The sequence below is a fragment of the Arvicola amphibius genome, chromosome 5 (assembly GCF_903992535.2).
Source record: "Arvicola amphibius chromosome 5, mArvAmp1.2, whole genome shotgun sequence".
Lineage (NCBI taxonomy): Eukaryota > Metazoa > Chordata > Mammalia > Rodentia > Cricetidae > Arvicola > Arvicola amphibius.
The window spans coordinates 40,517,287-40,545,057 of record NC_052051.1 but is presented as its reverse complement, the minus strand read 5'-3'; the positions used below and the strand labels follow the sequence as shown (position 1 = coordinate 40,545,057).

General features: G+C 40.4%; 1 protein-coding gene across 3 annotated transcripts in view; it reads left to right on the top strand.

Annotated features, from left to right (window-relative positions):
- Plcb1 (phospholipase C beta 1) overlaps nt 1-27,771 on the top strand; it is a 675,841-nt gene that overhangs the window by 595,843 nt on the left and 52,227 nt on the right. The window contains exon 32 of one of the 3 annotated variants that reach the window (XM_038329998.2): nt 7,450-7,567. The exons of the other annotated variants lie outside the window; for them this stretch is intronic. Coding sequence (XP_038185926.1) covers nt 7,450-7,548 — 99 coding nt within the window. The 3' untranslated portion in view covers nt 7,549-7,567. The remainder of the gene's footprint in view (nt 1-7,449; nt 7,568-27,771) is intronic. 3 annotated transcript variants of the gene reach the window in all.

Below are 27,771 nucleotides of genomic sequence, written 5' to 3'. Positions count from 1 at the left end.
ACTGAAACTCAGAACAGCAAGGGTAGGTTAGGAGAGACCAGGGTTCCTGAGCAGACCTCGATGCTCTGTGATTGTGAGGTGTGGACCAGAAATAGAAGAGTACTGCCTTTAAAATCATCCCTCTTAAGAGCAATCCTGGGAGGGCTTTGGAGCTTGACATCGATGTTAACAAAATTAATAAGAGCAGCGACAGAAGCAGAAAAACTGAAGGAAATAAAAACAATCAATAGTTGCTATAAAGCAGGTCCATGGAGTCAGGTTCCATTCAGTGAGCCTAATGACAAAGCAGAGTGGCTTTATGACATCGAGAAATTTATGAACTGTCCTGAGTCGATGGCAAAGAACTGGAGAGCTGGCATTGGTCCCATGAAAACATGCCCAGACTTTACTCTTAGTTCTGGAGAATAGCAGTCTTCTTAAAACAGGGACAGAAAACATTTCTAATAAAACCTGATAATGCATAGTCATTTGCTTATAGCAAAAATATCACTAGATGACATCTCTCCTCATCTTCCATGTCTTTCAGCATCTTACTGAATATACAAATTCACCCCCCCCTTCATTTATGTAATAACGGCACATGTCAGTGTCTACACTCATGACCCGAACATAGAGAAAGCTCTTCGCTTGTCCCTCTTTTATCCTAATCTACTATTTTGAGATGTTCTGAACTCTAGACTTACCTGCATAATGTTCTTCCTTGCTGATAAACACATTCTTGTCTTTTAAAAGTCAAAGGAAACTTAAGACAAGAAATTTAACCAATGGATGAAAGCCAACAGTACTTCAATGGCAAGGCATTTCACTGGCCCAGCAGAGAGCAAGCTGCCTTGAAGGTTCGTGCAAAATGGAGTGCTTTGTGGAGCCTTCACTCATCAGCAAACTCAGGCACCCAATGAACCCAAGTCCCCATGTTCTTACTAATCTGCACCAGAGCAATTGAAGTAGAGTATAGTTAATCAGAAACAGCATCTTCAGTTTCCGGTTCCTATTTGCCAGGGGTCATATGATGGCCCCCGTGGAAAAGCTTAGTTTGGACTGCCCCACGTGTGACTAGTAGCAGATACCTTTGGTAGGCAGAATTCATTTTTAATTCCCATTATAAAGAAGTACAGTGCATCTGTTGCGTTGGCGTACAACTTTTGAGAGCACTGAAAAAAAAAAAAGGAGCTGTTTGATCCTTAAAGGCAATTTATACAACAAACAAATATTTTGACCCTCGATTTGACAGAAGATCAAGTTGTCCATTGCTGTACCTGAGTCTCACTGAGAATTATTAAGTTACAGACAATAGACATTTTTAAAGGTGATGTTCTGCTCCTTTTCTGTGGAGTTCTCAGTTCCCAAGAAATATTCAGATGTCTTTTCTGGCGGTCAACTGCTTCACTGAGCCCTTAAATGTATGTCTTCGATTGTGTCTAAGATATGAATTATTGCAAAATTCAACCACAGCATCCATCAGATGCTTGCAAGAACACTGCTCAGGCTTCCAACTCAGTGACATAATTGGTTTCCTTGGGATTTCTGTACCTGGGTTTGCCAAGCCAATAAGAAAGAATTAGTGCATACAAAACATGTTGGAAACAAGTCAAGAGCTCTGCTACAACTACCAGGCAGCCACTGCCCGTGTCGACTTAAGCTACAAGTTATGTGGATACAGAGGACCCTTCTGCTCTTATTCCTGAGTGTTTGAAAGAGGTTTATTCCAGCACGTTGCCCTCAATCTGTTGCAGATATCCCAGTGTGTATTGATCACTCTGCAGCTACTGGCTTTCGTAAAAGGAATTGTCTTTTGGCAAGACGTTTTAATGAACTGTCTGCCTGACCTCATAAAACAGTCAATAAATTCGGAATTTCTTCTTTCTCTGACATTAATTTGTCTTCGGTATGTCTTAGACCATAGGTTTTCTGCTTTAATTTAGCTCTTCATCAAGAGAGAATTCCAAGAAGCTTTAGGGCATTTTCCTTTATTCCCGAAGAGCAACTCACCGTGGAGCCACTGCCTCTCTCTTTCTTTTCTCAATGAGGGGAAGATAGGCGGATTTTCTTCGTTTCTCTTCTGACATCTCTGTGAGTGGCTCATCTAGGGCATGACATCTCTGAGACGGAGCCCTGGATGCAGCTGCCATTTGACCTGGTATTCACAGGGGAAAGGCTTAACCTGGGGATCGAAAGCTAAACCTTTCCTCGATGAGTTCGTGTATACCTCCTTTTATCTTTGTCATTTGATGAATAAGCATGGATTATCCTTGCCAGTATCAATTAAAACCCCTTTTGGGAACGCAGACTCCTTAGTGGGAGCCAGCTGCCTTTGGGCCATGCCTTCCTCGTTGTCAAATTTTGATTAACCCACACAGTAGATTGGTTTTATCTGTTCTATATAAATTTTTATCTCTGCACAGAATTGTGTTCCTAGAAAACAAATATGATTATCCTTTATTTTCTTAAATATAAAACTGAGACGTGTTTATTTTCCTTAAGGAAGCTACTAGACTATCAGGACCGTTTTTTGACTCCTTTTGTCCCATCTCGATTTACTTTTGAAATCTATTGTGATCACAAAGACTTCTTAAAATCAGAATAAAATTTAATAAAAAAGCATCAATTTCTCTGGTAACTACTCTAAACTACAGTAAAAGTAGCAAAAACGTGTTAGCTATACACCTCACTGATATGTAAGGAGTGCTTCCTTCAGTGAGAGCAAAGGCTCTACAGAAGTTTCGACCTAATTTTATACTGTGCCCCCCAGTTTTTAGATGTCTTTGAGGGAGGAAGACACTGACAACAATAATGGCATGAGATTATCATAATGGCGCTTAAACTCACAAGAGATGAGATTAGTGTACGCCATGCCATCAATGCTCAGTCATTTTCATCTACAGGATCACAGCCTTCGTTGTCAAACATTCTTTAGTTCCAGATGTGTGCACAAGAATCCATATTGCCTTCCTTCTGCAGTGACATTTTCACTGGGTATAGAATTTTGTGTTGGAAGTTACTTTCTGGAAGCTCATTGGGGATAAAATTCTGCTGCCTTCCTGCAGTGTAATTAAGTGTTAGTGTAGTTCTCTAGACATGGTTTGTATTTCTCCCCTTTGAATTCATTTATACTTTTTCCTTTTATCTTGTATGTGTTTCCGTAATGTGTCTGTGTGCTTGAAATGGCCAGACAGATAACTCTATAATGTATCTCTGTGTTTGAAGTATCCAGACAGATAACGTTAACATATCTCGGGTTTGAAATGGCCAGATAGACAACTTTATAATGTATCTGTATGTTTTAAGTGGCCAAACAGATCATTTCATAATGTATCTGTGTGTTTGAAATGGCCAGACGGATAACTCTATAATGTATCTGTGTGTTTGAAGTAGCCAGACAGATAACTACATAATGTATCTGTGTGTTTGAAATGGCCAGACAGATAACTCTATAATGTATCTCGGTGTTTGAAGTGGTCAGACAGATAGCTCCATAATGCATCTGTGTGTTTGAAATGACCAGACAGCTAACTCTATAATGCATCTCTGTGTTTGAAATGGCCAGACAGATAACTCTAATGTATCTCTGTGTTTGAAATGATCATATAGATAACTTTATAAATGTATCTGTGTATTTGAAGTGGCCAGACAGATAACTCTAAAATGTATCTTTGTGTTTGCAATGGCCAGACACAGAGCTTCTTCTGTTCAATCAGAACGCTCAGCTGTCACGTCAGCAAACAGTGGCTTCTAGTAAATGTTTTTCTTTCACTTCTAGGATTTTATTCTGTGTGCATGTTTGTACATATGTCTCCATGCATGTACATGCCCTCACACTAGTGTACACACACGAACAAAATAAACTCTTACTATTTTTACCCCCTCTTAACTTAGGATTTTTTTCATCTTTTTTATTCTGTACTTCCCTGTGGACAGTTTTGTTTTTGTTTTTGCTTGTCCCTGACTGTCTTTCTGATGCACTGGCTCTACCCTGCTCATCCACTAGTTTTACTCTTAAGCTGTGTGCTTTCTTTTCTTTCTAGAAGTTCTGTTTGGGTTATTGTCGAGTCAATGGTCTGGAGGCCATAGTTACCTGTAGGGAGATTTCCCTGTGACTTCCCTGACTCTGGAGAGGACTCAGATTTGGGGTACAGGCTCTCTACCCTTCAAAGTTTCCAGAGAGGAATCCAAATGCTCCAGTTTGAACAAGAGCCCATGGGGGCAATGCAATGCATTTGGATTTCAGTTGCTTGGGTACCTTGTTCCTTTTGGTTGGGCCTGGTCATTCCTTAAGATGAAGTGTTTTCTAAAGAAGATAGTTTTAAAATCAAATCCTAATTGTTTCTGTTTTCAGTGGGAGAGACAGCCTAAGCAACCCAACTAGCCGATTCTTGAGACAAAATGGTCCGTCATAGCAGTGTTTAATTCTTGAATGTCTGGGTTAGTCCCATTTCCACAGAGATGCAACGTCTGAGGGAAACTGCTTGTACGTGATGGGGAATTGACTTGTGCAGTATGGAGTTTAGCTCCGTGAAGTCTTACAAAGCTGTTTTCCCCAGCTAATTCAGGCAGAAAGTAGGAGAGACCGGCAAGTAGGCTTGAGTCTAGACAGATAAATGTCTGAAGCCAAGTCACCAAAGAGCTCACTGTTGCTGTTATGGATGCCTATGTTTTAAAACCACTGCCGAGCCTCAGCGACCCCTCAGCTCTCTGGAACTGAAAACATAGACTGCTTTAGCCATTCCCCTCACTCTCTTTGGAGCATTATCGCACAGCTGCCCAAGCTGTGCACAAGTCAGAAACTTTTGTGTTTAAAAATTTTTAATGTCTCTTGGAAAATTGGACTATGTGATTATGACAGAAACATACTGACCAATCTCTACCTGTGAAGTGGCTACCCATTAAAATGGTGTGCACTGTTTCACAGCTTCCTGTTACCACTTGACTTCTGAAACGTGATGGATTTGAAGTTTAAACAAAGCTGTAACTTAGATTCACTCGGGGGGGCAGTTGATGCTTCCTCCTTTTCTCTCCCCAAGTAACTTTCTTTCTTCCTCCCTTTCCGAATCTTCCCTTCCTGGCAATGAAATGATGTGGGAATATGCAATTAGTTATATTGAATTTCGGCAGAGACTCCAGTGGGGTACTTTCTACCTGTTAAGGAGGTGGTCTTGAGTTATTGTTCTAAGTCTTCTCACTAAGTCCCAGTTTAGCATCAGGCATTGACTGAGAGGTGTTCCATCTTTCCACGGCCATACACAAAAACCTACACACTCAGGGACAGGAGCTTTGGGGCCCCTTTCCAGCTTCCTGCGTTGTGTTCATGACACCATGCATCTTTGCCTGCTACCACTAATTTTTCTTCTACTAATTGGATTTTAAAATCTCAATATATCTCTAATTTTCGAGTCCTCCTTTGGGGTAAAAGGGTTAATGAAAATTATCAATACATGCATCCTAAACACATTTAAAGCAAAATACATAAAAGTATAGTTGATTTCTGAAAACTATTGCATGATTTCACTCAAGCCTTTGGCATTTTAAGGGAGAAATGGTGAAACTCAAATCGAGATACATATTTAGCCATTGATCCCAAGAGTCTATCTTAAAACTCTTGAAATCCTTGGTAACTCAAACTGTGAGTTTTGATCAAAAGAAAGGCTGTCATCAAAGGGCTGGTGCAGGGCCCTGTGCTAAAAAAAAAATATTGTACAGACTTCTGCCCGACACAGGAGCAGAGCGGCTAACCACGAGAGTTCCTCCTCTGTTTCTTGGGTTATGCCCCTGGGGTGTCAGTGTAGCCAGTCAGCCGTGGGAGTCCCATTCATACATTTTACATAAGCAGCAAAGATCAGTTGGCACAAGCCTTCTGAATTTATTCAATCATCAGTTGAATCTTTGATTCTGACAAGGAAGTTTTGAAGTTTCCATCTGAAAGGTTCAAACGGCATTTTTGCTTATTTCTCTCTCTCTCTTTTTTTTTTTTTTTGACGGAATCAGAAAACCCTAGAATTTGAAATATAACGTAACGTATTAAGACGTCAAGTACTTGTTCACTGCACCCGCCTTAGCCAAAGTCACGACGACCATCTCACCTGGGCTTATAATGGTTTCCCATTATACACATTATACTGCTGGGTGTCCAGTCACAGCCTGTTCCTAGCCTGGCAGCCAGAGTCAGCCTTTAAATCAAGCCACTTCTCTGTTCAAGGCCTTGTGATGGCCTCTGTCTCTCTCACAATAAATGCTCGCAAGATCCAACCCTTTCATTCTGTATCCATTCTTCATTTCCTTGGATCTACCACTGTTCGGCCATACTGGCTTTTTTGCTGAGCCCCAACAAGCCAGCCAGTCCCACCTTGGGCCCTGTATAGACTGGACCTCATACTCCAAGTGTTTATTGAACAACTCTCGCCTGTATGTCAAGTCAAATCAGAGATCTTAAGGAGATGTTACACGATCACTCTGTTTAAATTTGGGACCTGGCAGGATTGGATAGGTTGTTAAGAATATTTGCTGCTCTTCCAGAGGACCCAGGTTCAAATCCCAGCACTCACTTGGTAGTTCAGAGCTGTTTGTAACTCTAGTTACAAACCCAGCACATTCTACTGGCCTCTGTGGTCATTTGGCACATACGTGGTGCTCAGTCATACATAAAGGTAAAACACCCATACATAAGAAGGTTAAGAAAAAAAATCTTAAATTTGCACACTACCACCAACTTCCATTTCTGATCTTATTTTCTCCTAGTCTACTACCTATTCAGTCAGAGATTTCTTTTCTAAGTCTGGTTGTCTTTCCCCAGTAGGGTGTGAGCCGCCAGGGGACAAGCGATCCTTCTGTTTGTTTTCTCCACTTCTATTTGATGATGCCCATGCACTGCACTCCAGAAACCCAGAAATAATACTTGTCCCATTCTTGCTGCTCAGTAAATATTTTTACTTGTTTGATATAGAACAACACATAAATTTGCATGCTGCTTGACTCAGGGGCCACCATGGTCGTCACACATAAATGCTGCTGGAGGGAGTTCCAGGAAAGAGTTTTGAATTTTTTTTATGTATGTGGGAGGATAATTAAATTAACTTGGTTTTAAAACAGTCTCTCTTTGGGGATGCAAGTAGAGCATTAAAACTCTGGGCTGCCTCATCCCACTGAACAGCTGTCAATCAACATCATCTTTTCTCGGGTCTCTTGGCGGAGTGGGACACACAATGTTGCTGTCACATCCAGCATCTCATCCCTGGAGAGGATGGGGAAGAGTCAGGAAGTCAAGTAGTAGTGCCAGTGCATTGGTAGCCAGCTGGGTCCTGTGCTGCCCTGCAGGTGCTGAGGGGCGGTGGGGGGTGTTACATCGCTACTCCAGATGGCACATCAAGGGACCACCCAGACCTACATTTGAAACACCAGGTGACTCGGAAAGCCATTTCCTTGCCATAGAAATGACAGCCTCCCTTTTTCTCCACACAGGGGGAAGGCTCCTCCTCAGTGTTGTCGGAAACTTGCCATGAGGATCCCTCAGTTCCCCCCAACTTTACTCCCCCCAACCCTCAAGCTCTCAAGTGGTGAGCGCCGTCCTTCTAGCCAGGTAGGACTGGATGGGAGGGCCCCTTTGAGAGAAGGGTGGTGTGTGGCCATCCCCTGTGCAGGCAGTGTGGGCTTGCCTAGCTGGTCCTCGCCTTCCCTCCTCCACAGTCTCATCTAGTTTCTGTGGAATTTCCGGCACATCTGGGATGGCTCCCTTGGCCTTTCCTGTACTCCTCTGGTGTTGATTTCTGCATCTTTGCGTTCTTTCCAGTGCACATAAACTCCCTTTTCTTCATTCTTCTTCCTCTTTCTTCCTTCTGCTTCTGGTTTACAAAATTGGCTTCCCTTTTTAATCTTACTTTTTCTTTTCTTGTTCTTCATCTGTTCTTCCCACTTTGGAAGTGTATTTTCGGGTGACTCTCACTGTCCCCTTTTCCTCACAGCCCCAAACCAAAGGGGAGTCTTTCAGGGAATCATCTTAGTCCATTCTACTCAGTACCATAGTTTTCCTTCTAAAAATTCAGCAAAGTTGATTTTATTATCACACGACATTTGGAGTTAAGAGGACAGGTCATGACCCTGGCCCTGTGGAAGCAAGAACACTAGATCACACCCCTGCAGTAGGAATACTGGGTTATCAGCTGGAGACTGGAGCAGACTGCAGATCTGAACTTTGACCGGGGGACTTGCACTTGCAGCTGTGTTGTGACAATTCATTGCATTCTTTATACTAATCCGAAAACTGGTCTGTGCCATCCCAGAGCATGTGTGTTTGGAAGGAGACGTGAGACATCCTTGTGATTAGAGAGAAAAAAAGTCAAATTTCTAACTGCACAATAGCCTGGCTAATTATGGTTGACATCTTATTGTTCACTGGAAAATAATTAGTAGGGAGGATTTTGAATGTGTTTGATACACACGTGCACACACACTCTTACTCTCCCTTCCCATTTACACACACATGCACACACACACACACACACACACACACACACACACACACACCATGCTTTATGTTTGAGGTGATGGGTGCACCAATCACCTTATCCCGATCCACACATGCCATATGCCTGTCCTGAAATATACTATATTCCATGAAGATACTGTGGTAAGGAATTAAAAGATTAAAAAATAAAGTGTATTTTAAAATAGAACCATGTTTTTTAATAGCAAGTTGCTTTTCTGATGTAACAAAAATAGAGTTTTACAGTGAAACTGAAAATATTTTTCTTGAAATATTGGTTGGCCTGTGATGTAACATAGTATAGAAGCATGTCCAAAAATGGCTGCCAGCAACTCCTTCCTGAGGAAGGGAGGTAAGTCCCTGCAGGCCCTCTTCACCAATTGCTCGGTGCCAACTAAAATCTTCAGGGGTCTGTGAATTACTCAGGCATCTTATTAAGTACACATCCTGATCCAAGAGGTCTAGTTGGGTAGAAGAATCTGTTCTTATAGCCAACTCTCCCATTCAATGACTAGACATTCACATTCCCTGTGACCATGGTGTGACTGTCAGGGTCCTAGAACATTCCTACATCCTGTCTTAAGCATATGGAAAAGCCTGTAAGCTGCCTCCATACTTGGATTATGTTTTTTTATCTAACCATATGCTTGGCCCATTGATATCATTATTTTTCTCTTGGTGAGTGAAAGGTGGAAAAGGTAGAGGGAGGAGGAAGAGAAAGAAGAGGAGGAGGAGGAGGAGGAGGAGGAGGAGGAGGAGGAGGAGGAGGAGGAGGAGGAGGAGGAGGAGGAGGAGGAGGAGAGATAGAGTATTTGAGAGCAAAGTTACAGCCTCATCATGATTTCTGACCTCCTCTCATCAGTGACAACTCTGTGACCTGTGATAAAGCTCATTCCTGGAGAGAAGGGGGAGGGTTGGCTTATACTGATTTCCATCTTGTACCTTGAGCCACAGGGGTGGTTTGGAAGCACCCTCCTCATTTGGATCTGAATGTTAAGTCATCTTTTTGGTTAGTTTGTTGCTGCCTGGTGATTTATTTCTTTTTGTGGAGGGAAGGTACCACAGCACAGGGGTGGAGGTCAGAGGACAGCTTGCAGGAGTTGGTTCTTTGCTTCCACCCTATGGGTCCCAGGGTTCAAACTTGGATCAAGCCTTGGCATCCAGTGCCTTTACCAGCTGAGCATATCACTGGCTTTGTCTGAGAGCCGTAGTTAGGCATTCTATGCAATGAATAGAACTCTGGATTCTCTCAAAAGATACAAATGACAATGACCCAAAGAATAGAGGATTATTTTCAAAGCAAATGCAGAGACTGTACATGTTACATTTTGTCCTAGCGTTCTGTTGGGCTTATTGCTGCCCCATTAACAACTTCATTCCCTTCAGAATAACAACTGAGCTTTGTGCTTGGCACAGAACAACAAAACAATCAACCAAAGTAAACAAACAAAAAAGCCAAAATGATGTATCTTTGAAAAGAGTATTCCCACAGTACCTGGACTTCCAAAAAGATATCTTTAATCACATTGTTACTTTGCTCCCCTTAGCTGCTCAGAGGCAGGGGTGATGTAAAAATAAACCAACCTCACGCTTTTCATGGAAAATAGGTCTCACTGCTAAACCAGAAAAAAGATAATTATAGTATTTTATAGTTAAAAAATACAAATTATTCTTATGTAAGAGTATATAGTCATTTTTGTTCCAATTTTAATTTTCCCAAAATGTTTCTTATTTTTTACTAAACATTTCTACTTATATACAGCAATTGAAAATGAGCAAATTGATTAGAGCTAGTGGGACATACAACTCTCATGCTTATGATATGAAAAAGGTGGGTTCCTAGTGTACGGGTATGTGATAGCTGTGGTCCATGTTTTTAAAACAGTGAGTGCATACTTCCTTCACTGATGAAAAAGTACACTCCTTGATATTAGCTGAGATAATAGATGGCACTGAACGGGTAGACCAGACTTCTAATCCTTTTTTAGTAGTGACAAATCACTGTCTAGCAAATTTTCAAGGAAGTGTCTGCTCCTTTTGTATCGATGTGAATCACTAGATAAGAAACCTGGCGGGACTAGGAGAGGTGGCTCAGCAGTTTTAGAAGGTTATTAAACTCTTGCAGAACACCCATGTTCCATTCCGAGCGCCCAAGATGCCAAGCAGCTCACATTTGCCTTGAACTCCAGCTCCAAGGGGTTTGACATTTTCTTCTGGACCCCAAGGGCACCTGCGCTCACATATACGCAGACACTTACATAAACATTATTAAAATAAAGTGAGTCTTTGAAAACATTAAGGATTCATAGAATGACCCACTTCTAAAAATACTAATGGCATTACCCTGGAAAAAATACAACATAATGACAAATATTTATTAAGTACCTGCTGTGTTCTAGACTTTTCCAACAGGGAACACAAAAGAATAGAACACATAGCTCCCCCATGCTTTGGCATATTAAGAGCCAACTAATGGCAATAGAAAAGTATTAAAAGTTATCCTAATTAAAGTAATTTTAAAGTAGGTTTTATCCCACGTTCTCTGTTGTCTACATCTTCTGACCACGCCACTTGTACTGGCTTCTTGTTCTCAGTATTGTACCCTTAAAGAAACAGAGGTTTGAGAGGTTAGTGATCCCCCCAACCTCTTCTCATCATTTAGCATATGCATATAAGTGCTGACTTCAAACAAGAGGCTAAATGAATTTGGTTCCCTTGGCATCTTACCCTTCTTCTGTCCCTAATCTCTCCTTGGTGAAGTCTTCCTCATCCCCAGCGCTCCATAAGCATTCTTGTTAATTAAGCTTTCTTCTGAAATATCCCAGAAAGGGGCTAGTATGTACTAGGAGCTAGTGTCTATATGGGGCTACTGTGGACCAGGGGCTAATGTGTACTAGGGGCTAGTGTATATGAGGGGCTAGTGTGTAGGTTGTGCTATGGGCATAGTTTTATTTGTTAAGCAGTTGGCATTCATATATCTTTGATGTTCTACTTATTATGCCCTAGTTTACACTGGAGGATACTCAAAAAATAATCTAAAGACTATCTTGAAAGAGAACCATCTCCTTCTAGACTATATTTAAGTATCACTCATAGAGCAGGAAGGGGCTTCTCTGGAGAGTGTGACCCCTCACCCTGCTCCTTTTCTTTGGCAACAGAGGCAATATAACTGCTTCAGGTTACATTTAGGAAGATTTAGACAAGAAATAAAGGAATTTCTCTTGAGAGTAAGGATGTCTAAACCCTTAAAGGGACCTCTAAGGTCGGCAGTGTGCGTCTTTGAAGGCCTTTAAATGTGTAAAGAAAAAATCCTTTCACCAGCAGAAAGTTCTGTGACCTTTGTATGGTCTCCTTTGAGTCTGTGACAGAGATGATTAATTAAAGACAGACATTTACCACTAAAATAATAGGCATGAGATTCAGAGAGCCGAAGGTGTTGGAGGACTCATTAAACAGTTGCATAAATATCATGCTGAAAGATTTAATGAGTCCATAGGGTCACTGATAGAGCAATGAAGCCTCGATGGCCTAGAAAAAATAAATTAGAATCGATAGTGTTCTTCCAGACTAACCACTGAGAGATGGAGTCTATAATTATACCGTAATGATGCATATTGGTGTTCTCATCCTGGAGAAAATGAAAATAGCTTTCTGTTAGTTTTGTGCTCATTGATAATAAAAGTTCGGGTGTCTATGCTTGGTCATATAGCTTGTGGGAACTGTGGTTCTTTTACAGTGATACAGTAGAGTGAACAATGTCCACTGTTTTTCTTTGTTAATTCAGTTAATAAATGCCTATTACATAGCCGGCATTAAGTTTTGAACTGGGAAAATAGAAAGATGCTTGGCTACCTTGTGTCCATTGGTTGATTTTCTACCACTGTATAGAATCCAATAGGACTTTCTGCAGGGACAGAAGCTATTAATGCCTGAGGGGTCAATGTAGTAGCCACTGCCCACAGGAGACTCCTCACTATGTGAAAAATTTTTATTCAATTAAGTTTTTAATTTAATGGTTACATGCCTGATTTCCAGTGTGTGGGCCAATTGCCTAGAAGGGATTTGCATTGGTAAAAGCCACTAAGATTATCATTATAAAAAGCTGTTTGTAAACTAGACGTCATGGTGGCTCTATGTATAATCCCAGTGCTTGGAAGACTGAGGCAGGAGAATCAACTTAAGTTCAAGAGAAGCCAAAAGGAGCAAAAGCTGTTTGTAGCAGGAAAGAGCAAGCAGCTACTTGGGAAAACCAAAACTGCAGGTGGTGTCACCAAGGTGGCAAGGTATGAACTGAGACCCAGAGGACTGAGTTGAAGCTTGAGGCAGAGGGGCAGACAGAAAGTGATACCCACAGCTTTATAAAAAGCCTTAGATATGAGCATCATGTTCATGTAATACAGCTAAGTCCTGTCTTATCATTTGCTTTATGCATATGCTCAGGCATCCATAACAAAAGACAGACCAGAACTCCAAGAAAAGAAATCTATTTTCTCCATATCAAAGGGTCTTTAAGTCCACAGTCAACCTGTAGGAAGGTTTCTGGTACTACTTCTTTTCCAGGCTTACAGAGAGAGCCTGTCCACTGTGTCTTCACGTAGCCTTGCTTTGGCACAAACATGGGGCATGGCCCCTGTTGTCTGGTTTCTCTTCATCCCAGATACAGTCCCACTGGGAACTGGGGCTTCAGTATGCAAATTCAAGACCACACAATGTAGATAACAAGACAGTAAGCAAATGTCTTCCCAGTGATTTGCTTTTCATAGAACAGGAATGTATTGTTCACATCCAAGTCACAAAGTTTATAGAAAACTGTCACACCTCTAGCTTCTGATGACTTCAGTCACTGTTTGAGAGCTGTGTATCCATAAATAACATTCTAGAACATCAACAGGTGTTAAAAACACTTAAACCAATACGTTCACACACATCAGGTGCATTACATATTGTTTAAGTTAACGTTATTTTCCTTTTATTCTTTGAGGACAAACCACTGGCATATGGAAATCAATTCTCAGTTTTTTTCAAGGATTTTTGTATTGGTTGTTAAATATGGCTATTGTTAAATTTTTAATTTCATAACGTTATAAATAAAAGAAAAACTAACTAATATCCCAAAGTTATCACTTTATTATTTAATAGCTCTCAACATCATCTTCTTAAGTTTTTGTGTTTGTAGGATTTGTATGCTGGTTATAACTGTACTTTCTCTCAACCCATCATTCAAAGTCATGTATTTGATTGTTAAAAATTGGACATAGTATAAGAACTTATACCATGAAAAATACCAAATTCTTTGAATAGGGCACTTCTTTCTGAAAGAGCCCCTTGTTAAACACATGCCAGCTCAGCACTGGCTCAGACTATGGCTTTCTGGCTCAGGGTTTTTCTTGTAATTAAATAGAGTTCCTGTTGGAGCATGCCACTGTAGGAAAATGATTATTCCTTGTAATCTATGTCTGTTGCTCATAATACAATACATGGGCTACATGAGTTGTTAAAAGGTTTACTGGCACTTATGGTTCTGATCTGAGGTCCAGAGGCCACATTTGATGATGACTTTCTTGTTGGCAGAGTTCCAAGGCAGCAAAATGCTTCACCTGGTCAGAGACAAGAACAAGTTTTTAGAGCAATCCTGCCCCCGCCCCCTTGGGGTAACTCATTAATCCATTAATCACATGAGTGCATTAAGCTATTCATTAGGGCAAAGCCCTAATCGCCTATTAAATGTCTCACCTTGTTCTACTTACTATCTCATAATGGAGATTAAATCTCACCATGAGTTTCACAGGGTACAAATCACATTCAAACCATAGCACCCAGTTATTATCAACAAAACAAGATTTCCTATTGAATTATATTACCTTTCATACTCTTCTCATTCCACAGCAGGGAGAGGGGTCGTAGTATCATTTTGAATAGCCATCTCCTAGATAACCGGAAGGCACTATTTGGGTGAAAACAAAAGAGCCCCCTAAAACATAAGTTCATCCTTGATAGCAGTTCTGTAACCAGTGAGCAATGGCTCTACCTGAAAATTGAGCCAGCTGCCACATTAACAATCCTCCCACCACTGAGGCTCAACTCAATTGTGTCTGATGCTAAACCAACACGTTCCTGGTTCATTTCACAGTGTGTGTGTGTGTGTGTGTGTGTGTGTGTGTGTGTGTGTTTAATCTTTCTAAAAATCTTAAGTAGCAATAAGTAAAGCGGAATGGGTGCTGGAGGAAGAAGCAGTTCAGGGAGAAAATACGACTTTCTCGTGGGAAGCATATCTCTCTAATATCACCCTGCTACATCATCTTCAAGCAAGTCAGGAGTTGTTCAGACTTTAAAAAATGAGTTTCCATTTGAAAGAGTTCATCTTCAGCCTCTTACAGACGCAAAGGTGAATTCACCCTTTTGGGCTCTACGGTGTAAGGAACAGGAATTTGAAGTGACTTGTTCAAAGTTCCATAAGAATGATTGGCGGCACCGGCTTCCTCATCTTGGCCCTGCTCTTTGGATCTACTCTGTGTCCCAAGTGGAGACCTGTTGATGTCTTTTGGGGTCTTGACAGCACATTGTATGGTTACAGGAGGAGGGGTTCAAGCAGAACTCATTAAATGATGTAAAAATTTCACCCCATCTCCATGTGAGATTTGCATGCATAAAACATTGATGGAGATAGGGGAGATGGTGAACCCTAAGTCTACCTTAATTTATATGTCAGGTGCATAAAATTTTTCATCTGGTAAAAAGGAAAATAGGAAGGAAAAGACAGAAAGGGAGGATTTAGAAGGTAGGAGTAGATTTAGAATCTAGAGTAGATTGAGAAACAATAGTAAAAAATCAATGCATCAGCATGACGGGAACTGCTCACCATGCCTGAAGTCATTGTGTGCTTTCTGTGGCTACTACATGCTCTCCAAGAGTGGGTCATTTATGCAGAAAATAGTCTATTTGGCTGACACTTCTGAAGGCTAAGAAGTCCCAGAATTCACCACTAGCTTCTGCTGAGCACCCACTGAGCCTCTCTTGAGGCAGCGTCTTCACATAGCAAGATGGAGTCAAATTGCCAGAGAGGTGGCTTGTGTAAGAAAACCACCCCAGGGATAACCCACGAATCCATCAATCTGTCACTACCAACTATCTCATCTCTCACTGGGATCAAGTTTCCTGCTCCGGAAAAGTGAGTGACTCACTCAAATTATAGTCACCGAAGACTGACCCTTGGTGTCAGTAACTGTGAGATTGTCAGTAACTGATGATTTTTGAGCAATCAGTAGAAAGTAGAGATGGGGTCTACATAACACTGGTAGGATCAGGAGGAAGCAAGAAATGAAAGACAGCTCGTCTAACATGCTCTGAACGTTTAACCTGAAGGAAGCCAAGTTTTAGACAAACAACGGGAAAGCAAAGGAAATAGAGGGACACCGAGTTCCAAGAAGTTAGGAAGTACTTGCAGTTTATAGTTGAGTGTACTTTGACATGAGGAACTAAAGGATATGATAGCCATAGAAAAGACCAAAGAACATTTTTCACCTATTTTCCTGACTATAGCATGATTTTCTCCCCTGCCACCACCATGAGCAATATTTTAGTGAATATAGAGCAGAACTCTAGTGAAATAGGGTAGGCACCCCTGAAGATACCACTTGAACACTAGGTTGTTTCCTTATGCTCCTTAGTGCCTTCTAGTGATAATATTTACATCATGATCTCCTACAACAAAAGACTACGGGACCTGCCTGGCTGCCCTACCCAGGCACCCACTACCCAATAGGCTGCCAGTTCTGGTTTCAGTCAATAGAATCCCCTCCACCTCCAGGCAGAGGGAAAGCATTTTGCACAATAAGCTCAGGTTTTCTTCCCACCTTAAGCTGTAGCTTTACCCCTGAAGAGGATTTCTAGGGAAGGATGAGGCTCTGAAGGAGAAGATCTCAGTCATAGGATCTACATTCTGAAAAACGGGACTGCAAGAGTTTTCTCTGAATTCCTTTTGAGCCTTCCAGCCCAGAAGCCAGGCCTGAGAGACTAATCTTACGACCATTCCAAAGACAGTGGAGCTAAGGACAAGGGAGATGATGAGGAAAGCCTGGGCCTTCCAGCTGCAGACTTGGAAGAAGAAGGGGAGGGAGAAAACAGAGAAGGAGGTATGGTTTTGTGTATGCCTCTCTGGCCCACAATCTAGAAAAACCTGAACTGGCTCGTGGCTCTCCTTATCCTGTTTCTCAGGAGGGCAGGGAAGTTTTGTGTGCCACAGTAACAGAAAATGACATTTTGAGCATGCTACCTGAAACCTAGCAAAAAGCAAAAAGGGACATGGTGACAGCTTGGTGACCCACGTCAGTTCTGCCAGACCACGAACTCACTCACACAGTGCATTCTGCCACTTTTTTGACGTCAGGCCATGGGGAGGCCTAGGCCAGTAGTGAGGTTCTGGGCCCTGAGAGGACAGAGGAAGAAGTTTTGCAGGTCAAAGTGTATATAGCGCTGCTCTTCCTTGAAGGTACCCTGAGTTCTCTAATAGGCTTGCCCTCCACGTGGGGTAGAAAATGAAAGAGAGGGGACAGCTTTTAGCTTAAGACACCGATTCACACAAGAAACGGGGGAAACCAGTTCTGTGGGGAGCAGAATTTCACAGCAGCTCAGGAAATTGTCCGTTTCCTCTGGCAGCTAGAAAGGAGGTGGACACCTCTGTCCCTTCACTAGGTGCGTGGCCCTCGCATCTTCAGGGAGTATGCTGTAGGGACATCTCTGCTGAGCCTGATATCACAGCCATTTCCCAGGCAGGCAGCTCAGGGGCTAGGCCAGGTGCAGCCAGCTACTTGAGTCGATTGAAAGGGAATTGGTCACCTGGGAGATTTCTAACCTAATTTCAGAGCTCCCGGACACCATGTCCTCTTGTGCCCCAACACCTCTGTAACAGATAGACGTTTATAATGAGGTGACTAGCAACCAGCTTCATGAACGCTGGGTCCCTCAGGAACAAGAGGCATATGGCTTAGGTGGCACCAGCCTTTTCTTGTTCTCTCTTTTAATTTGTTTGTACTTTCATAGAAAGATTTGGCAGCATTTTAAGAAAAGGCTTAAAATATCATCTTTGTAGAAAACCAGTCTCTTTCATTGCTAAAAGGCTTGCGTTTGCTAAGTTGAAGTCAGAATTTTTTTTCTAGTTTTGTGATTCTCGGTACTGAACCTAGGAGCATGCTAGGCAAATGCTATATATTGCTGACATACACCCTACCCCGTGCATCGTTAAAAATTGTTTCATACTTAAAATCTCAGACAGTCCTAATGGTATTTGCTCTAAAATAAAACGCTGCACACACAAACACCAGCCCCCTCATCCGTCAGAAAGGAAATGTTAGGAGGTAGATGATGGATCCTAAAAATTAATAAATAAAAAATTTCTGTTAGAAAAAATGGACTAACTCGACGGCTGTTTTGTGGTCATATTCCTGCAGATATCTTCTAGAAAGAGATAAATATACACGGTGCATGGCCGCTAGCAGGGTCCAGTCACAGCAGAGCATTGTACATGGCCCATGCATGCTCCCTCTTCCCTGGCTTGGCTTACTCTTAAGCTCAACTAGAAGTTATAGGCATGTTTTTTCCCTTTAAACTCTGTGCCTAGATACTCACAGCTTACCCCACAGCTTTGTCATATTAGAATCTGTAAGTAGCATTTAAATCTTACTGTGGACACTGAAACATGATCAAAAGCTGCTGTGTAAGACTTCACAAGAGTCCAGGATGAAAAACAACATATGGTGTCCTCAACTGTGTTGTACTTTGGTCCTTGTCTGGATTTTGGCCTTGAGGGCATTCTGCATATGCATTAGAGTTTAGAGAGTTGAAATCCTAGAGGCTGCGTACTAAAACTTCCAACACCTAGATATCTAATCTTCTAATTAAAATTCTTACTTATGAACAAGTAGATGAAACTGGTTTTTCTCATTACTTGTAATAAATGGCAGTTAATTTAAAAGTAGCTCTCCATCCATCCAACAATCCATCTATTTATGCATCTAAAGTGTTACACTTGAATATGTATTGATACCTCAGTATTAATAGTCATGAGAAACTGGTGGTAGGACCACCCACCCACAGGTACCGAAATCTGGATTCTCATGTATCTTATATACAGGGATGTGATGTCAGAATTGCACATAGTCTTCCATACTTCCATGTAGTTTGAGTCCCTTCTGACTCCTTTTAAATTCCCAATGCAATGTGCATGCTATGATGGTGTTCTTGTCATTGTTCACAGACTAATAACTAGAGCAAACAGTTAGACATTGTCTGAATACAGTTAGACATTGTCTGCATAAGTCCAATTTTTCTTTCAAATATTTCTTTAAAAAAGATTTATTTATTTTATGTTCAAGTACTCTATTTTTATGCCTTTCTGCCAGAAGAAGGCATCAGATCCCACTAGCGATGGTTGAGCCACCATGTGGTTGCTGGGAATTGAACTCAAGACCTCTGAAAGAGCAGCCAGTGCTCTTAACTGCAGAACCGCCTCTCCAGCCCCCTTTCAAACATTTCTGATCCATGATTCCATGGTTGGTTGAATCCATAAATGCATATCCATTTAATACAGAAGATTGATTTGTGTGTGTGTGTGTGTGTGTGTGCGCGCGTGCGCGCGTGTCTAGACATAACGGCATAACAGCTCATTGCTTTGCTAAAACTCTGATAAAATCATCTCTTTTAGTACTTAGTACACATAATTAACAAAATTCCATTGTAGTCAGAGCTTGTGCTCCTTGAATGCTATACCACATGCAGTACCTTTTACATTTGTCAATTCAACTAGATGACACTAGCAAGCAGATTACCAACTGGGCACATCTCACTAGGCCTTTCTGCCTAGCTGCCCCCAATCTAGTTATCTGAGTACAAAGCCCAGCTTTTACAAATTCTGTCTCTTTTTACGTTAGATCTTCCTTCACTTCCCTGTTGCACAGTTGCCTGATGAGAGAATGATTTCCGCATCCAGCGTTGTTTGTTGCGGTGGCTGTTCGCTGTGCCTTCCTTTATTCATTTTTAGATTCTGCAAGTTTAGAGTCACAGAGAGGAAGGGCAGCTTATTCATTCAATACTTGATTGTGTGTCTCTGAGGGCTGAACTTTCCTTTCTCCCCGGGTGAAGAGGTGGCCTTTCTTCAGCTTCTCCCTCTTTTCCTTAAGAGAGAATTTCCCCACGAGACTTTTGGTCATGTCTGGTTTCGAAACTATTGCTGTGTTCTTATTGACATAAAAGGTTTGCTGGTGGCCTGGGGTAATTTTTGTTTATAGCCATCTAAAGGAGAGATGAAGGAGGTATTACTAGGCCTGCAATCCTAAAATAGAAAACTACAATAAAAGACTCGGAGTTTGACCTAAGCAGAGCTTGTCCTTTGATTTAGCAGAAATGGAAAGAGGCCAGAGTGATCCACTCGTTGGGTGGTGAGGTGAGCATGTTGTCTCACTTCCAGCCTTCGTGTCTAAACCATATCCCCACTCCCAACCATTCTCTTCCCCAAATATGTTCCCGTCTTGTGAGTTTCAGTGTGTGACATGAGGGAAATAATATCTAGAAATATTTGACAACTTAAATTTTATCTGTTCATTACAAAACACTGAAAATATATAATACAAAATAATTCACTTACTTGCTAGATATAATTTAAATAAAAATTCTGTCTACAGCAGCAACAATATCTGTAGATCTGTTTAATAGAAAATGTTATATATGTGTATATATATATTTATATGATAAAACAAATCATAAAATATAGAATCATATTATATAGCCCTTATAAATATTCTTAGAGAATCTTGTGTGTTTCTATAGGATAGATTTTGAGAAGTAATATTTAGTGATTCTCCAAAAATAATAGTGAAATGCAAATAGTCAAAGGATAAAAAAGAGGAGACAACTATGTCTAGGAAATTACTAAATAATTATGATTAAAAACAAATGGATACATGACAGTATGTAGCTACATGTCCAGGAGACTAGGGGGAAGGGTGCCCAAAGATGGATGCCAAAGGTTGCAAATATCCCTGAGATATGAGAGGAATTGCTTCTGCAGCTCCAGGTACAGAGTAATTATCAAGATCCAAAGTGAGTATAAAATAACAGCAGCAACAACCACAAGAACAAAAGATCCATATTAAAGCCCCAAACAAGAAAATCTACAATATCACAAGCAAGGGATAGTCCAAACATTTCCAGAAAGATGGCCATCCATGGGTGATGTGTTGAAAGCTAGGATGGGGTCAGCTTCGCTATAGTTAATATGGAGTTATGACAAGCAAAACCCATCTCCAAATTTCTGAAATGATTTACTGGAGAGTTGATTAAAAACACGTCCAGACATGAGAAATGCCAAACAACCTATAAATGTTACCAGAAAGCAAGACAAAGGATGTCTGTGCATGGTTGTATTGACACAGATAAGAATGAATAAATCGGGAAGTCAGAGGTATTTACTCACCAATCGAAGGCGTGGTTAGCATGGGAAGGGAGCTGAGGTTGGGGTAGGGAGGCGTGGGTGCTGTACAGCTGTCTGTCTGTATTCATTGTTGACTTGTTTTTCCAATAATAACACGTTTACTCATTTTCTGAATGGCTTAAAATATTCTTAATTTAATATAAGGATTCTATTACTAGTAAAAGTTGTTTTAAAATGGGAGACTGCTATAAATCCTAAACTCTTCGCTGGGTGTTCATCTGCATCCATTTCTTCTTAAGTGGCCTCTTTCTATTTCTAGCTTTACAGAACTCCAATTCAGCCTAAAAGCCACCATTATGATTCCTTGATGGCATCATGTTTCTGCTAATGAGCCCTTCAAGCTTGATTGGTTCTTAGTAGAATCACAGTGACACTACAGTATTCCTAATGTCACATTTCCCACAGCATAAAATTCCACATCTGTTGCCGATGTGATCTAAGCATAGGTTTTGAACTAATTTCTGTACTTTTTTCATATAAAAATCATAACTACCTGAATGCTAGCTAAAGTTAACTTTGTGTGGTGCTTAAACAACCATTTCAGGAAATGGCTTTGGTTATGAAAACATATAGAAAGACAGATAAAACTCAGAGTGCATCTTAAAATGTGTCTGAACACATCAACAGAGGGTAAGAAGCAAGGGATGTCCGGAGGAGGTGTCTGTTGAGTGGAAGCAGCACCTACAAAGTGGGAGAAGGGTTAGCTGGCTTCCCTCTTGAAGGTATTTGCTGAGGTGAAAGAATAGAAAATGTAGTCAGCATGTTATGTCTATTAAAAGACACATCACCTAAAACTGGGACCCTGAGGAGCCAATAGCCTCTAACCATGCATCAATTAAAAAACAAACCAAAACTGTATTATAAGGAATTTGAGGAAAATATTGTTTTCAAGGCATGATGTACTACAAAGAGAAAGATGGTTTTCCCTGAGAGGTCCTGAATTCTAGCTGCTCCTCGCAGAACCTGGGAGCCTGAACTCATCCTACTTTGCAATCCAGTACTTGGTCTGCATGTATCTTATTTAGAACTGCTGGTGCAATTAATCCATCGTTTATAAAGGAGCCCGTCTTCAAGCCACACCTTAGACTATTGCTTGGAGTGAGTAAACTTCCAAGATACATTATCTCACCCAAGTGACCACACTCCATAAAAAGGCAGTCCTTGAGCAAGAGCCACCGAAACAGCAGACAGCAGACTGAGCGCCTCAAGCAGAGAGGTAGGAATTTTAAGAGATAGCTAGCAGGTGTGTGGGAGATTGACAACATGAGTCACGAACTCGAATGAGGGTGAAGCAGACTGGAAACAAATTGATTTCCTGCAAATGCAGTTCTATTTAAAATTCGATGTATCATTATAGTCACAGAGTGACAATTAGTAAACTTCCAGAGATCTGTAAAATTATCATAATATAGAAGAATGTCAAAGACATGCAGAAATACAGGAGAGATGTTAGGAATTAGAACAGATTGACTGAGAGGAGGTGAGAGAAGCAGGAAAGCAGGAGACGCTTTGAATACTTAGTCTTTAGAATTTATGGAAGACACAAATCCATAGAATCAGAATTGTAAACAAGATACATTCTCTAAAAAAAAAATCCATATCCAAATCCAACTTATTGAAACTTCAGAAACCCAAAGTATCACTTAAGAACTGAAAGCAATGAAGACTTTTAATCCTAGTCCCCCTCTCTCATCAAGTAAAAACAGGCTATGGGCCATAGGAACAATAGAGAGTCTGAGTTTACCTCCAACAGACCTTAAATAAGGAAACATTCAGAGGTAAAATAACCTAACTGCAAAGAGAAAACTGAACAGCAATGCCCCGGAAGTAAATTAGCAGCCAAAACCTGAACAAGCAGTGACTGTGTAAGAAAATAATGAGGTTTCGTCTGGTTGTACAATAGAAATTAAATGTGAAGCAATGCTTTATTCCAGAGAAATTTATATTAAAACTTAAGTCCCTGGGTTGGTCATAAAGAGTGTCAAGATATCGACTGGCCTGTAACCTACGGAGTATTGAAATGTTCGGTGCCACTGAAAGAATGAAAATTTATGATGTTGTAAATTGCAGAGCAGAAAAATATGAGATTAAAAAGCACAGGACAACAGAAGCCAGAGGAGAAAGGAAGGGATAAGCAGAGGTGGGGAGGAGTAAACACTTGAAGTGAGATGATGAAGTCAAATCCCATCTCATGAGTGATGGCTACAGGCACACAAGGTTCCACTTACAAGTAATAAAGACTGCCAGCTGAACTTTTCTTTAAATTCAGCATTGTGCTGCTCAAAAAGGATGTGTTTTGAGTATGAAGGTTTAGGAAGGTTGTATATCAAAAGGAGAGAAAAATTTATCAGTCAACAATTAACTGAAACCCTCTTCATCTATGTGCATGTCAAGTAAAATAGATTTAGGGAAAAATAAATGCAGAGTGCTACAGAATGGCAAAATGTCCAGCTGTCCAAGGGAACATAAGAACTGAAATGGTATGTGTGTTGTGTACGCTCAAAAAACCAACACTGGCATTAATGTGTTCATCTCTGCATTAAAAATGTTTAACACACTTCACTTGGTGACTGACACATGAAGAAAACTGGGGGAAGAAGATACCACATTCTAGCACCTGAGTAATTATCCACAATTTGAAATCTTACTAATTTGTTCATGTATGTGTATTAAAAAGCAAATTCAGGCAAATCCTCATGAAAGCCCTCCCAATAGACCCAAATGTCTCTACTCTCGGACACTCCTGTCTGTGCAGCAAGAAATGAAGCAGAAGCGAGAGGAATGCATTTAGATTGTAGGCGAAGAAAGACTGACTTGGCAAATGATGTGCATGTGAGTTCAAAATGTCTACAGAAAATTATTGCAATAAGCACTCAGAAACTATCCTGAACGTCAGAAAGGATACACAAATCAGTTAAATTTGCATAAATAAATAGCAAGCAATTAGAATAGCTTTTAATTTTTATAATGCTTTAGCAAATGTGCTATGTCCAGTAATAATTGTAGCAGAAAATACTGAAGTTTTTGAAAAAAAAGTAGCACAGCTAACAAACATTGAACAAAGCCAATTGTAACATTTTTATTAACACAAAGAGTCAACAGCATAAAAAAAAGTTCATCTAAACTGATCTATAAATGAAATAAATGTGCTAAGTAGATTCCCAAATGTAAGGGGGAAAGCAAAGATCTAAAAGTTACTGAGGCAGTCCTGAACTTTAAGGTAACTTGAAGCTTTCAAAATGTTACAAAGCATCATAAATTGTTGTAACATTAAAGTTACCTATGGGATCTTGGCAAGCTAAACACTAACACAAATAAATTACACATAGTGAATTGCACACAGTGTAAGCTCTTTGTGACAGAATCAATACTGGAGATCAGCAAAGAAATGGTCCTTCCAATCCACAGTCCCAGGACTGTGGGCATCAATATGAAGAAACTGTGAATGGATTCATGCCCAACACAACATGAGAAAAACCACACCTACATGGTTGTGTTGGGCATGGATCTATTTACATTTTCTTGTTACACATAAAACATAATTAGTATCATATTATGATATATACTATGCATTATGCTACTATATTTAGTATTCATATGGGGATAATTCCTATAAATTCAGAGATCATAGAAAAACATACAAAACTCAAATAATGTTTCTAATATGAAGAGTCACAAATAACAAAGAAAATATTAGACACAGAAATTATAACTAGCTTTTAAATATGTGCTGCGATATCTTTGATTTGATTTTTAAAATGTTACTCTGGGAACAGATACTATCCTGAGGTCAGTGCTTGATGTATCAACACTTTGACACAGGGTCTCTTTCTAGAGGTATGGTTGTATTCATCTGACATTGATGTATGTAGGCAGACAGCAAATGACAGGTCAGGATAATTCAACACAATGTGTGACCTATTTACAGGTCAAACAGCACATGGTTTAATACTTAATGGAAGTATTCAGCACCTGGATTTTTTTAAAAAAATGAAAATGTGCTGATTGTATTACATGGTACGGGTAATCTGGTTGCTGGGTAGATATAATTCCAACTAGGAAGACAATAAAATCCTGAATCCATTTGTCAAGTTTGGATTAGCAAGTAAGTGATGGGTATCATTGTCAACCTTACAAAGCCACTGAGGACCAGGAATGCACACTTAAGCACTTAAAGAGCACGTCACTGACATTGCTAACTCTCTACTGATCAAGTATTTAGGCTAAAACATTATCAACGCATCCCATACAATTGCTTGGCAGCCTACTATAGGCCAGGTGCATGGAAAGAAAAATAAAGGGATGTGATCCTTTGTGGAGATTAGATGGAACAGACACAGATGTGGTGTTTTCATACTGTTGTACATCCCAAATGAAATAAAGCAGGAAAATACCAAGCCCCTTCCATTGTTTGAAAAAAAAATCTCTAAATTTGGCAGAATTGAGTTCCAACTATAAAACGAGAAAATCTCAGGCCATCTTGGAGCAGAGAGCAGGTACAGTCTCCATACAGCTCATGAAGAAGGTGGCAGGCTGGAGATGCCCACCAAAGAAGTTGACGTCCTCTACACCTTCTGAAGAGCTCAGAGGGACGTTAACGAGATAGCAGTTCAGGCTGAGGGAATTTACTTTGCACTGTCTATGTACAGTTATAATGAGTCATTTCAACATAAAGAAAAATGCAAAGAGGGTGGCAAAAAATGCTGTATCTGCAGATGGTGCTTGCACTACATTAGCTCACCATGCCTACTGTCATCCGCCTTTTCAGTGGAACATCTTGATTCCTAAATGTCGAGTAGATGTGAAGGAAATAAAATTCTGAGACCTACAGAATGCTGTGGTAATAAACACCCACCAATCAATTTGTAATATCCTGTTTCTTTTCTTGACTCTTCACAAGCAAAGATCTCAGGATAGTACCCAGTTCCAAAATAACTCTTTCAAAATCAAACCAAAGACATCACAGCACAGATTTAAATGCTGCCTATAATTTCTTTGTCCTGTGTTTTCTTTGGATGCCACGATCTGAATGGACCCGGTCTCTGCTTTTTTTAATATACATTTTATTGCTTGCTCACAAATCTAGGGTAAGTGAGGTTATGCAAAGTGGATGTGGAAGAGTGTGTGATAGAAACCACATGTGGTCTTGAGGACACAAAAAGAATAGCACACAATGAGATGAGTGTCTGGTTGACACTGGGTTTTCATACAGCCATCAGAACTGGGTTTCAAGACTAGAGATGGCTTGCCTAATTTGCACAAGATACTGAGTTCAAGTGACAGCACTATAAATAAATAAGTAGGTATGTAGATAGATAGATAGATAGATAGATAGATAGATAGATAGATAGATAGATAGATAGATTAGAAGAACTGATCTTTACTAAAATAAGAAAATAAGCATTGGGGCTCTAAATTATAGTTACAAATACTGATTTCATGACAGTGTTTTTCCCAAGGAGAATAAAGAGAACATTAATGAATGCAGCACAGAAAGATGAGCGTATCTAAGGGCAAATGGATAGTGTGAGATAAGGTGACAACAAAGCCTGTGCATCAGCTGACAGTATGAGTAGGAGAAGCCTCCTGGCAACTGCATGAGCTTGCATGTGCCGTTGGCATTATGCCCTCCTACTCGTAGGTGCTACCATAAAGCTATTCAAGCTTTCTCAAAATCCTGTATTCATCAAACCATTTACACTTCTTAATCTTTCAATATATTTATTAATCCCCTTCTCTTGCTGCAACAAGAACCATTAGCCATATGAATCTAGATTGTGACAACAGAAAGGGGCACATGAGGCAGGACCACATGCCGAGTTATCTGCAAGGTGTCAAGAAAGGAAGGAGTGAAAGAATTGTCTGGCTTTCAGGGTGTACAGTTGAGAGGGTGTTGGCCTCTATCATCAGACTACAGAACTGCCAAAGACAACTAAGTTTAGACTCTGGAGAGGAAGACACACAAACACTGTTGGACATAGCATGCTGGATATGCTTTTGAGTCATGATTCATTTTGCTGGAAATGCTTGTTCCAAAAGAAATTAAATTGGTCCTGATGTTGTGATTGTGGTGTGCCTAGACAGCTTCTTTGGGCTTTACCTGTGAGTTCAGCACGAAGTACTGCCTCTGGATGGAGATTTCATCTGAAATGACCTAGGGCTGTATATTTTCCTTTGGTTACAAATTATGACATTGCAGAGATTAACCAAAAGAACTTCATATCTTACAATAGTTTTCGTCATCCTATATCGTGTTTACATAGATAATAAAGAGGACGAGAAAGCACTTATCAAGGGACTTTTTTCCTCTCATAATTATATTTTTCACTGGGCCTCATAGATGAAATATAAACATCTACAATGTGTGTACTCAAGCATGAGCACTTTGCCTTGGATGTGTACTTGAACATATACAGTATACAATCCATGCATGTGATCTCACCCACAGTGTGCATGCAAGGGTACATACACATGTGCTCTTTGCAGTGGGAGTACTACCTGTGTTCTTTACTCTGCAGAAAGAAGGATTTTTTGTTTGTAGGCCAGAGTTCTCTCAAGTCAGTATAAAAGAAAATTATGCAACTAAATTATACAACATAAACCATGCACAGCTATTAAACCTTGATTCAATAACAATGAAACAGTGTTTAAAATTCACCTCTGCCTTCATGTGCTCTCTGTTCCCATGCCCCACAGTCCTATAACTCCTGCCTACAGTACTGGACTGTGCCAATGTGCATCGTCTCTGTCATCATAGGAAGTCTACTAGAAAGTCAAATCCAGATTACTTCCTGCTTTTATATAACCATATGAACAA